This window comes from Lepidothrix coronata, unplaced genomic scaffold (genome assembly GCF_001604755.1).
Source record: "Lepidothrix coronata isolate B3197 unplaced genomic scaffold, Lepidothrix_coronata-1.0 Scaffold2, whole genome shotgun sequence".
Lineage (NCBI taxonomy): Eukaryota > Metazoa > Chordata > Aves > Passeriformes > Pipridae > Lepidothrix > Lepidothrix coronata.
Window position 1 is genome coordinate 4302734 of NW_016690182.1, and position 13335 is coordinate 4316068.

General features: G+C 39.7%; 1 protein-coding gene across 1 annotated transcript; it reads left to right on the forward strand.

Moving 5' to 3' along the window:
• Positions 1–33: 33 nt before the first annotated feature.
• On the forward strand, positions 34–12167 carry FAM199X (family with sequence similarity 199, X-linked). The gene is made up of 6 exons (XM_017817846.1): positions 34–221; positions 2993–3212; positions 4839–4988; positions 5304–5465; positions 6505–6765; positions 7663–12167. The coding sequence occupies exons 1-6, from the start codon at positions 34–36 to the stop codon at positions 7831–7833; spliced, it is 1152 nt and encodes a 383-aa protein (XP_017673335.1). The 3' UTR covers positions 7834–12167.
• The last annotated feature ends 1168 nt before the right edge of the window (positions 12168–13335 follow it).

The window sequence follows — 13335 nt, forward strand, 5'->3', positions numbered from 1 at the left end:
GCCGCCTCCCGAGCCGCCCCCGCGCCCGCCGCCATGACCGAGGAGCCGTACGAGAAGTTCCTGGCTCCCGAGGAGCCGTGCCCGCTGCTCTCGCACCAGCACCCGCCGCGCGGCGGCAGCTTGAGCCTGAGCGAGGAGGGCTGCCTGGACGTCAGCGATTTCGGCTGCCAGCTCTCGTCCTGCCACCGCACCGACCCGCTGCACCGCTTCCACTCCAACAGGTGCGCCCGGGGGGTGCTGAGGGGCCCCAGGGCGGCTGCTGCCCCCGGGCAGGGCCGAGCATCATTGCCCCGCTCGCCTGCCCGGTGCGAGCCGGGTGTGACCGGGCTGAGGGCGCTCCGCACGCCCTGCTGGGGTACCCTGCGCTTGGCTTAGTCGGGGTTCGGCTCGTCACGTTACACCTATCGATGTGAGCTGGGTCGTTTTTTAAAGATGTGTTTGTTCGTAGGATGACAGACTGGTTTGGGTTGGAAGGGACCCTAAAGATCATGTAGTTCCAACCCCCCTGCCTTGGGCAGCGATACTTTCCACTGAGCCAGGTGGCTCCAAGCCTCGTTCCCTTCCAAATGTCATATTTTTTGAGATTTGTGGTAATTTTTGAGCGCTGCAGGATGGTCAGCTGCAGAGTGGTGTGTTTATAAGAGTTAAAAGCAGGCCTTGCATGGACACCAGGAAAACCTGTAGAGGTTCAGAATGAGTCAGGCAGCTTGGTGACTGCACCGACTCCTGCAGAAACATTTCAATCCCATGCTACTAATGATCGTCAAATTATTCAGCCTGTAATTTGTAGAAAAGATCTATTCAAAAAGTGCAAATACAGCTCTACAAAGAAATTCCAAAAGTGAAAATCACAGCCTTTCTAAGAATGTAATTCTGCTACTGCGTATAATTAAACTTGAATATGGCAATAGCTTTTTTTTTGAGAACAGTCTGTGAGATTTCAGTCACGAACATATGTGTGGGATAGTTCTAGTTCCTGTTCCAGACTTGCAAGATACTTTTACTGATTATTAGTGTTTCTGCTACACCGTTGTGAAGAGTGAATAATAAAGTAGTCTTTCAGTTGAATTTGTATGAAATCATGGAAATTGCACTTTAAAAGTATTGTTCACAAGGGCAAACTCTTAATTATAGATTCTTAAATGATTCAGCACAAACACCCTTAATCAAATATGATACATTTTTCATGATAGGGTTCATAAATCAAAAAACACAATTGTGACATGAGCAGTAAGAAATATTCTTAGCATATCTGTAAGATAATGTTTGATAGCTGTTTTGTGAGTTTCTCTTTGTGTTGCTTTTCACTTCCCAAGTGTGTTACTTAGGTTTGCTCATTTTACAAATGCAGGTTTGTAACTCAGGCATCTTGAGGGGCTATCTCACTTCTTTGGGCAAGGGCACACACTCATTAAGCCATTGCAGATGCACAGCTCAATCTGTGCTGTTTGCATAAGGCTTTCTATTTTTTAATATTATGAGTAATTGTAATGTAGTTCCTGCTTGTTGTTAGTCCAGTTCACCCCAGCAAGCCCAGCAGACCCCCCTGGGTATGAGAAGGTGAGGGCTGTCTGCCTGTACCTGGAGTATCTGTACAGTGGGGTGGTGGTAGAGCCCCTGCACCTCACCCTTTGTTTTGATAGGTCTGGAAACTTTGTCCACTCTGTCTTTCCTTTCGTCAATATTTCATGAATTCTGTAACTGTAGTCATGTTGAGAAGTGTGCTGTGTCACCACACCCGTGCTCTGCTCCGTACCCATGGACTGCCCTGCCCACAAAAGTCTGAACCAGTGAAACACTGCACGTCTGTAAGGGATCCAGAAAGGGAGGGAGAGCAGGATCTCCTGAATCCGCTAAAAGAGGAGTTTTGGAAATGTCTTTAACATTGGATAAATTCAGTGCTGGCCAAGTAGATGTGGGAGTGAATCCATCACAAACATATTTAGCCAACCTGGTATGCAGCTTAAATAATGACAGTGAGGAGCAGCCCTTCAGGGTGATGAGATTGCTTGGCTTTTGCAGTTGGATGGAAGAAGAGTGTTTTTCTAGTTAGCCAGGCTGAAGTGGACAGGCTGATGGAAAGGAGTTGATTGTGTGGGTTTGTGTGGTGCATTTTAGAAGCCCTTTTCAAGTTGTTTTGGCCATATTGCAGTGCTGTGCTGACTCATATTTGTCTCGACCTACTTTTCACCAATATGTAAAATAAATCCAGATTTGGAGACTGATTTCATGAGCTTGTTAAATTCTGACTTACTCTCATTAGAGCAAAAAACCTGTTCTGTGAAAATTGAGTCCTCAATAGCTTTCCTTTAGCAACAGCATTAACTAGCTTTATAAATGAAATAATGAGGTGGAAAAAGTGTTTAGTTTTGGTGTGGTAGCATTTTCACACAGGTCATTTTCCCGTTTTGCACTGTTTTATTCCAATAGCATGTCCGATGTTTTTGACATTCGGAGTTGTGAATAATGAATCCATAATGTGTTTCCTTATTAAGCCTCAGTTTTGTGGGGGATTATCAGCCTAGAATTTCTCTTTGACTTCTATTTATCCTGATGTCTGATTGATTAACTTCTTAGTTCTGCTTATTTCAATTTACATGACAGTTTAAATATCCAAACATATGGAAAATTTTATTTTTAGATCAGTGTGTTTTAGAAATCCAACCAACAGCAAAAAGAAGCAATTCACATACTAGAGGAGTCGTGGCTCTGGGGTGGAAAGTGATAATGTATTAAAATAAAGATGTAATTATACTAACTGTGTGTGGATTTTTACCTGGCCATTTTTGGCCTTGGGTTCCCTTTGGTGTTGTTTATGGACTTTAAAAAATATTGTAAACTAGAATACTTCAATTTCCATAATTATAACTTCAGTAAAATCCATGTATAATGCGAGCGAAGTGAAGATAGTTTTAAAAAGCTTAAAAGAATTTTTCAGGGCCACTTGATGCCAACGTTTGCTGCTTTCTAATTGTTTTGTTGTGTTTTGCAGGTGGAACTTGACATCCTGTGGAACCAGCGTCGCCAGCTCAGAGTGCAGTGAGGAGCTGTTCTCATCGGTTTCTGTTGGTGATCAGGATGACTGTTACTCTCTGTTGGATGACCAGGAGTTCACCTCTTTTGATTTGTTCCCTGAGGGCAGTGTCTGCAGTGATGTCTCTTCTTCTATCAGCACATACTGGGATTGGTCAGACAGTGAGTTTGAATGGCAGGTAAACTAGTTCCACTGTAAATGTAAAATTTTGTGTAGACTGTTACGTGCTGGGTTTAGTTGTAGTTGAAAAGCTGTCGGATAGAACAGAATATCCTGAGTTGGAAGGGACCCACAAGGATCATCGAAATCCACTCCTGGCCCTGCACAGGACAGCCCCAGGAATCCCACCATATATCTGAGAGCGTTGCCAAAACACTCCTTGAGCTGTGTCAGAGTTGGTGCTGTGACCACTGCCCTGGGGAGCCTGTTCCAGTGCCCAACCACCCTCTAGATGAAGAACCTTTTCCTGATACCCAACCTAAATCTCCCCTGACACAACTTCAGACCATTCCCTTGGATCTTGTCACTGTTCACCATAGAGAACAGTGCCTGCCCCTCCTCTTCCCCTTGTGAGGAAGCTGCAGACAGCTGTGATATCTCCCCACAGTCTCTTCTTCTCCAGGCTGAACAGACCAAATGACCTTCTCAGCATTTGTTTCTTTGTAACTACTGAGCATGGGAGCACATACCTGAATCTTGAGTGATAAAGAAATGTTTTGTTTAGTTTTATTTCAGCCTTTTTAATCTGGAGGAGTGAGTGAAGGTCATACTTTTAAATTTTGTTGTAAAGTTCAGTCAAAGCATGTAGAGTCCTAAGGGCACTATAAGAACTGAAAACTAAGGCGGCTCAGATCCTGTTCCAGAAGATGCAAATAAACTCAAGACGTGCTCTGAGATTAGCTCCGAATTTCTGACTGGTTTAGTCTAACTGCTGGTCTCTATTTATTGCAGAAGTTACAAGTGCATGTGTATAATGTGTATAATGCAGCCTGTAGGAACGACTCAGGTTGGTTCCCAAAGATTCAGAGCTTCACTGAGCTGTGAAATTTTAATTGCCTGATAAACTTGGCAATTGTTTTGAAAAGAAGTAATTTCTTAAGCCTTAGTTAGCTGACAGCATGTTTGACTGGTAACTAGCTTTTTTTATCACTCTTTGCTTTTTAAAACAAACTTTTCTTAAGAGACATACTTGATTGGACTTGTAAAATTTTGGAAAGACTTTTTTGCAGCTCTTTATGGTGTTATCTGGCAGAATCTGAGCATGAGTAATCCAACTGTCCCACTTCAACTGGAAGTGCATTCAGAAATCATGTGTCATGTATAAATGAAGCTAGCTGAAGTTCTGCAGTTGCTTCCAGGCAAATGACAGTAATTTTAATTGAATATTCTTGTGTAATTATGGGGTGTGGTATGAATTACAGACCGACTTTGAAATTATATTCCTTAAACTAGACTTATACTTTGAAATGGGGGAGGTTAGATTTAAGTTTGGATTGTAATGGACAATTTCCACTGATGGAAAAGGGAAGTAATTGAAATGCCACACCATTCTGCTGTTTTCTTATATGCAAATTTTTAAAAAGAATTGATAAGTAGAGAATAGTATGAATTGAGTTTGCTGCACTTGTTGTTTGTAGGAAGATTCGAGGGAGTTATGAGTAATTACAAAGAAGTTGTTAGAGTGCAGAGATAATCGATGCTTTGCTAATTTGACAGTATGTTTTGAACGGTTAATAGTGGTAGAGTGATTTACAATCTGCCTACTGTACTCTAAAGCTTTGTTCCTTCTCTTGCACGTTACAAGTTGCCTGGCAGCGACATTACTAGTGGGAGTGATGTGCTTTCTGATGTTATACCTAGTATTCCGAGCTCTCCCTGTCTGCTTCCGAAAAAGAAAAACAAGCACAGGAATCTTGATGAACTTCCGTGGAGCGCAATGACAAATGATGAACAGGTGACTTTTTTTCCTGTGTGAGAACTGCAATGTACAGAACTTTCCATTAAAAGATACAACTTAAATGCTATCCTGATTGCTGTAGGTATAAATGCAGACCTATACAGGACTGCTTGATTCTCAAAACTAAATCTTCTTGTCCTTTGGATCTGTAAGAGGCAGTTTAATGCCTACTCAGGTTTTCACCCTGAGTTTTTAAGGATACTCAAGGCTAGAATATTTGAGCATGCTTTATCCTGTTAGCCCTTCCTTTTTTCTGTCTCTCATTTAGAATCAATGATACTTTAAAATGACCTGCCTCTCTTTGGATCCTAGGTTGAATATATTGAATACTTGAGTCGCAAAGTCAGTACAGAAATGGGCCTTCGAGAGCAACTTGATATTATTAAAATTATTGATCCTACTGCTCAGATCTCACCTACAGATAGTGAATTCATTATTGAATTGAACTGTCTCACAGATGAAAAACTGAAACAGGTGAGTTAAAGTTTGTACATTTGACTTTGGGGTTTCAGCATCTGATATGTCTTGGAAAATTGTATGGACTTGTGATCAATTTTTATACCTAATCATTAGGTATAGAGATATACACTAGAGCACAATATTGTCAGTGAGTGAAACCTTTATATGAAACTGTGACTGTACATTCTCAGTATGTATTAAGCCTAAGCTGGTGAGTGTGTACTATAGACCTGGTGCTGCTTATGGCAGTGTACCTCACCTCATGGCCATCAACTAGCTGAGGATCTTCATTTGCTCACTGATTATGAACTAGCATTTAAAACTCTAAAAGATTGGGATTGGTTGGGGAAGACCATAAATTTCATGTAGAAAGGGAGATAAAAACACATTTTAAAGATGTAACGGAATAGGAATTATAACAAAGAAGGGTACTTGACTGGTGGGGTAGATACATCCCACTTCTTAGTCTTTGTACTATTGTGATGTGTTGTTGGGAAGAGATGTGGTGTCCAAACAAGCTGAATTCTTCAGTGTTACTCTGATTGTGATGAAAATGAAGATTGAAACTGGAAAACATTCACTGCTTTTATGGGCTTGGCCTATTTCATATTTCAAGCATTTTTTAAGTATCATCTTACAGTAGAAAAGTACTGCTTTATTTACACCCATTTTTGTTTGAGTATACCTAGCAAAATAAAGGGGTTTGATACATTAAGTAAACAGCGTAGTTCAGTTGAACTTGACTGATGTTCCTTTTTGGTGTTGAAATAATAACTAATGTAGTAGCAAACTCAAGGAGCAGGAGAGGAGAAAAAACCCCAAACCTTGCTACTTATTTTCGTTCCCTCTGTAGTGAAGCTAATTTTAACTTAGTTCTCTGGGTGACTGCCAGATGGCTTGGGATTTAAGCAGGCGCAGCAAAATATTTTAAAAGTCTAACTGAATTGATCCAATAACTTGATCATTAATAGGCAAATTGTTTTTTTCCATGGAAAGGAGCATCTCAGTGCAGTGTTTATCAAGCCTTAGTAATTTTGCTGCCTCTGTCCTACAGGTGAGGAACTACATCAAGGAACACGGGCCTCGTCAGCGGTCAGCAAGGGAGAGCTGGAAGAGGAGCAGCTACAGCTGTGCAAGTACCAGTGGTGTGAGTGGTGCCAGTGCCAGCAGCAGCAGTGCCAGCATGGTCAGCTCAGCCAGCAGCAGCGGCTCCAGCGTCGCCAACTCCGCCTCAAACTCGAGTGCCAACATGAGTCGAGCGCACAGCGATAGTAACCTGTCCTCAAGTGCTGCAGAGAGAATCCGGGATTCAAAAGTAAAGTTTCTAATTATGTAAATCTGCACTAAGCTGTCTTAACTCTTTAAGCTTGCTTATGTGATCTTACCTGGGATGTTTGTCCTGAAGGAACACAGTTAGTAACTGAGTTATCTAGATAAACCAGTGTTGACTGTTTGGTGTGACATGATCAGAAGGAGTTAAAACTCATGCTCTTGCCATAATTTCTGTTCTAAGAGAAAGCCTGATGTTCGTAGCAGATTTTTAATTCCTTTTGTTTAGAGTAATGTGAGTGGGCTTGAGTAAGGGCTTATGCATCTAACTTAAAAACACACATTTAAAAAAAGTAATTATTTAAGATTGATCACCCTAATCTAGGCATAATTTCTGGATAGTAAAGACCATCTTGGTTGTGTTTTGTTTTTCTTTTGTGTTTTTTTTTTTTTCCAACTGAAAGTTTCATCAGGCTTTTTGAATCTTCTTCAGTTTATTCTTCCATGTCTCATGAGATTACGTGGTGAGGAGAGACCCACTGAAGCGTGTTCCATTTGAAGTAGTACTGTGGCACTTGTCATGTCTCCATAATTTCAGTTTCAGGGGTGGAGGAGAGGAGCAGTTCTTGCTTGCTCTTCAACATCTTGTTAATGTAAGACTGTAACATTTCCCCAGCAGTAAAGATTCCTTCAATCAAAAATTCGACTGTGCAACATCACAGGGTAATGTTGTGCCTCATAACTCAGATATGGTAATTGGGTCTTGATATTTTAATATCAGATACAATTTTGGATGACTGTTTGCACCACCTCTAAGAATTCATATTAGTAATTTTTCAGAGCAGATGTTATTTTAGAGATTAATTTATATTTTCCAGCTTTAGAAGTGTTTTCTAATCTACAGAACAAAATCTTACATTTTGTCTCTTCTTTTTTTTGACAGAAACGTTCCAAGCAACGGAAACTACAGCAAAAGGCCTTACGGAAGAGACAGCTGAAGGAGCAGAGACAAGCTCGTAAAGAAAGACTGAGTGGATTGTTTCTTAATGAAGAAGTGCTCTCTTTAAAAGTGACTGAGGAGGACCATGAAGGAGATGTGGATGTTTTAATGTGACAGGGGTGAATTTATCAGTGTTCTTTCTAAGCCTTAAATGTATTATCCTTATTGTTTACATATATTTCCTGACCAAATTTTGATTAGTGTTAACAATATAAACCAGATCTTTTCTCAAGTGTAATTTTGCTAAGAAGGTCTAAGTATTGAGTAACTTCAGCTTTTTGAGAGTAATTTTGCAACAAAGAATTCAGAAACTTAACTGTCTTCTGAAAAGCTGCTGAGTAAATACAATTTTAAGGAAATTGAACTTGGCTAATATGCTAACTTAACTTACAAGATTTAAGTCTAGGGGTGCTCTTGGATGACACAAAGCATGCATTACTATGCTTCAGCTTCTCTGTTTTTTTACAACTTAGTATTCCACTTGACTTGTTCTGTCTTCCTTTCCCATTATTAGGAAGATTGTTTAGCATGAGGGAAACTCTTTCTATTCTGTGGGGCTTTCTTCAGTCTTGCTCTTGAATTGTACGAAATCAAAGCGCTGTCATAAATTCTTTTCTAAAAGTTGTGATTTAACTCAAACTACACAGAAAACAAGAAGCAGGACTTCTAATGCAGGGAATCTGTAACAAATACTGCCTAATAATGTAGTTCTTAGGAAGCAACTAGAATTAAAAAAAAACCCAAGAAGTGCAGACTTAGTCTTCAGAAGCTGCTCAATATCTTAGGATGATCACTAATGGTTGACCAGTACATCCCTTCTATTTCTATGGAAAGATTACAATAAAAATGTCTTTATGCATTGAAAGTACACTAATCTGCAATTAAGTTGTCTAGGACACTACTTAACAGTAGTTAAGAACTCTACTGGAAACAGAAGTGCAAACAAGTGGCACACAACTTCAGTGGTTTTCTTCCCCAGAAGTGCATCTAAATAGATTCATGTTGTTTGCAGGAGAATTTAAATTAATGCAGCTGTGCTTTTTAATGGTTTGTTTAGCTGAGGGTGTCTTCTGTGTGGGTCGTTACACCATGACATGTATCAGAATCTCCTTTTGTTGTCTATTGGCTTTTGAAATTTCTGTTGGTAAGAAAATGAGGTAAAACCGTGGCTTTCAGGTAGGGAAGTAAAAGTAGTTTTAACCTGTTTCCTAATTCTGGCCATCTTTAAGATGTCTCTATTTTGGAACTACTTTTTACAGAACTCCTTCCCCCCTGCTGAGATAAAAATAATACTTCTAAATTTTAATGTGAAGCTTAAAAGATTATGAAAGTATTTTTGAATTCTGAATTTAGTAATTTTTTATTATCTTGATGCTTCATTGCTTTAATTTTGCTCTTGAATTAAGGAGTTTGGCAGTTTAGTGTGGCCACAGGTGTCTGTAATTGCATGATATAGCCCAATCTTGCTGAACTGCATGGTCAGCTGCTGACATTAATTTTGCATGTCCTGCACAGACTTATTAGCCCTGACAGGAGAAGTATTTTTCTTTCAGAAGTGGCATTCCTTGTAGACTCAAAATAAACTGACCAGTAAAATATCTGAACAATGCCCTCTGAAAGAGTCCATAGTCAAACTAGTATGTGTGACTTTATTCACTCTCACTGCTGCTGTACAACAGGTACCCAGACTTGTCCACTCACTGATTAAAAGCCGTGTAATGTCATTTTAAGCTCAAGTATTACCTATCCCATATGGCCAGTTATTTGGCCACTAACCACAAGTGTCTGTTACCTCTCAATATTTCCTTGAAAGACAAAATTTAATTGCTGTCAATTCAGCTAATTTCAGGTTGCAGTTTTAAACTCTTGCATGGTATTGGATGAATTCATCATGAAATATTTCACCGTGTGTGCACTGTCGCAGTTCAGTACAACTTTTATTTTCTGCAGTGACTTTGTAACGTGATTGAATTTTTTTTTCTGAAAAAAAATGCACATGATACTGTAGAGAATGGAAACTCTGAAGTGAATTGTAAGAAAGGTGCAATATCTCAGTGTGGTGGAGCATGAAAGTGTGTAACTTTTTTCTGTTTCAGCAATTCTTCAGAGTTTAAAATGCCTCAGGTTTTGTTGAGAGAAGACGCCCTCATTTTGATGAAGTACAGTTCGTTTTGGTCACCTGTCTACTAGTTTCCAGGGATCATGAAATGAGGAGGGTAGTATTTCCACCTTGATCTTAGGTTGAGCATGTAAGTATAAATTAATCCAAGTGATTAAATGGGTCCAGTTTCTTGTCACATTGGACAAAAAGGTCCTGGCTGCTACAATAGCTGATAGTGATGTGTTGTCTCCAGCAGGTACTTCAATCTCTTGTGTGACAGTAGAAATGAAAGAAGAGAGTGGATTTCCAGGGATTCCATGGTAGTAATTTATAGCTTTGTGATCTCATAGACCCAGGATGCTTATAACATAAGAATACAAAACTCTGAATGTTCTGGTAAGAATGCAGAATAACATCTTGCCTGAATGTTCTTTGCCAAGTACTCAGAGATATAATGTTGTCTTTGATCTCAGAGAATCAGGCCTGAAGTAGCTGTGGGATTCAAGAGTTTTCACATTTGTTTTTTTTTCCCTTTTGTTTTCTCATCCTCCATAGTTCCAGTGACATGCTCAATTTGTGCTGGGGGAGGTTTTTGGTCAGAATCCTGTCTTTCCCTGCTTTGTGCTCTGTGCTTACCCAGGAAGACCCCGTCCCTGGAGATGGTTTAGTGGTGGACTTGGCAGTGTTAGATTTAGAGTTGGAATTGATGATCTTAAAAGGTCTTTTCCAATCTAAATGATTCTATGAATTTATGTTAAATACCCATGGCATTAGTCAAACAGTTGGAATTTTAGTTAAACCTGGTCTTGCCAATTTAAGTGTTGGCCATTGTGGCTACAGCTGTAGATTACTGGGTTCAGGTGAAGAGTAACAGACTGCTAAAATAATGCATTCTCTTATTAGTATGTTTTTTGGGGTTTTTTTTTAAATCAGATCTCTGCTTTTTATTCACAGAGCACAAATGTCAAGCTTAAAAGTAACATAGAGGCACACAGGAAAAAGCTCAGAGTTGTATGGTTCCATGGTACTGAAGCTGTGTATGTAGGAGCTTTGTACCCACTGCAATATGAATGTAATTAATTTACACTCTGTAAAGGTAACGGTTTGCTTCCATGGTAACTTTTTCTCTATAAAGGCTTAGAAGGAGCACTGAAAGTTTGATTGCAATAAGACTGTAAACAGTAGAGAACATTCTTTTCTAATATGATTTTAAATATGAGGAAGAAAGCTGCCTGACAAACCTGGTTGATTTCTGTGTGTGTATCTAATGTCATCTTTTGTCTCTGTTAAGATATCTATTTTTCTTTATCTGGGAAACTGATAAAAAGATGCTTACAGTATGCTCAGTTTGGGGTGTTTACTTGAAAGAGCAAGAAAATTCTTTGCAAGACTTTCCTGGGCCTAAATTTTGGTTCTCCTGTTGTGGTTTGAAACCTGTGAAGATCATTCTCTGGGGGGAAAAACCCAAAACAACCTGCTTGAACTTAAGTACATGCATTTACATCAGAATGCATATACAATATAGAAACATATAAAAATGGCAGTATTTGCTGTTCATCTATGCTGAATGGCCTGAAGCCATTTCTTTTCTCTTAACACTCTTTCAACTTTGAAATCAGCTGATGCATTGGTCTATAAATATTAATAAACCCAACTGTTTTGGGAGCTCTTACAGTTCATTCTTATAAGCCAGATTTTCATGGCAATTGTTGTTAGATTATTGTTTTAATATTTTTAAGCTTACTGATCTTGCAGTTCTTGAGCATAGAAAAGTCAACATGCAGTTGTCCATTTAAGGATTGCAAAGATAGTTTACTAATCTGTCAAGGGCACATCCTAGTAATATTCAAAGCTTGTATATTTTGACTATTAACTCTGATGAATCATACTTGCATTCTCTCTCATCTGGCTAACTTTAAAACATTTCCAAATGACAAATAAATTCTTCAGTGTAAAAAAAAAAATTGTAATATTGAAGCCTTGAATATAGTTCATAACCAAAGCAAGGGGAAAGTGGGGGGTCTGATTTTTTTTTGTCTTTTTTTAGGGGGAGAGGTGAGGGTATATATTAGAGTATATGGTATTGCTTAAATTGATTTTCCCCCCCCCCGGTTCTCTGCTAATTGTAATGCTAAAATGCACTTTTGTATAGAAAACTGTTCTCTGTACATTCTGTATCTACTTTACACAATGTTTATAGAGATTTTTCTGAAGTTGTGAAGGATTTACTGAAAGCTCTGATGCTGTTGACTTCAAGATTTCCTTGTATTTGAAAATAGTTATGTGCATATTAAAGTACAGGTTGGAATTAAAATTGATGACATATAGCAAAGATATTCTGATGAAACTACGTGGTATCTTCTTCAGAGCAGGGGGATTTATATACAGGGCCTGCAGAGTCACTGTTCAGGCAGAAAGTACAAATAAAGTGGTGCATCTTATTGGTTCTTAGTGGCAGAAAGCAGACTGGTCCCTCCTTAACCAGAGGCATTTGTTATCCACAAAATCTGACAAGAATCGTGTCATAGGGCAACAATTCATTGTTGTGAATGATATAACCCAAGATCATGTACTTGAAGCTGCCTGTCCTTAGTTTTGGTCTCTGTGCGAGAGGATTTTTCCTATATATGCTCTGTCCTGTGTAGCTGTGGGCACAGACAGTCTAATCACTGTTGTCACCAGCAGGAACTGAATCTGCTGCTGGCACCCTCAGTACCCACAGCCATCAAACCACCGCCTGTCCTGAGATGTTTGAAATCCCTAATAAGACTTACAGGCTGCCAACCTGCCATGCTTTTACAGTTCACCATGCAGGCACCTGTGTGTCACTGCTGTAAATCCAGGTCTCATTTGCCATGGCAGAAGTGGGTGTGTGTGGGGATGCCAGAAGCTGCAGTGATGCACACCAGGACATGCAGCACCAGCAAGGACACGTCAGTGACAATGGCTTTGCCACCAGCATTTGAGTGGTCTAGAGTGAGGACACTTGCCAGCCTGTATAATGTGTGCCCCTGAACCAAATTTTCCTTCTGCAATACTAAAGTTTCAAGTGTAATATAACAAAAACTCCTTTTCCCCCTTGGAATCCAACAGAAAAATCATGAAAACCTGGTAAGAGAATAGCTGGCATAGGGATTTATTCCTGTGTTCAGAAAAACTCCTGCAGCATCTCAGGGATCTAAACTGCCTCATTCATCCCAACTAAGGCTCATCAAATGCTTCTGGGAGTTGATTCTCATCAGAGAAGAACATCATGACAGAAGGTAATATTGGGCAAGTGTTACTATCCTAGTTTCTGTAGATGTCCAGGGATGGTGAAGGACAGATGAGGGTTGAAATGCTGTGTATCACAGCAAGTCTTATCAAACTCTGAGAGATCTTTAATTGTTGTGGACAAAACTGCAGAAGCTATTGCTCTTGTGATGCTTTGCCTGCAATTGGGCAGCCTGCTTGTGTGTTTTGGCTGTTTTCACCCAAAGGTGACTGACAGTACAGAATGTTTCGTAGAAAAAAAA

Coding starts and splice junctions, on each gene's coding strand:
- FAM199X (XM_017817846.1), top strand. CDS start 34: ATGACCGAGGAGCCGTACGAGAAGTTCCTGGCTCCCGAGGAGCCGTGC. Junction 5,466..6,504: donor CAGATGAAAAACTGAAACAG/GTGAGTTAAAGT, acceptor TCTGTCCTACAG/GTGAGGAACTACATCAAGGA. Junction 6,766..7,662: donor AGAGAATCCGGGATTCAAAA/GTAAAGTTTCTA, acceptor TTTTTTTGACAG/AAACGTTCCAAGCAACGGAA.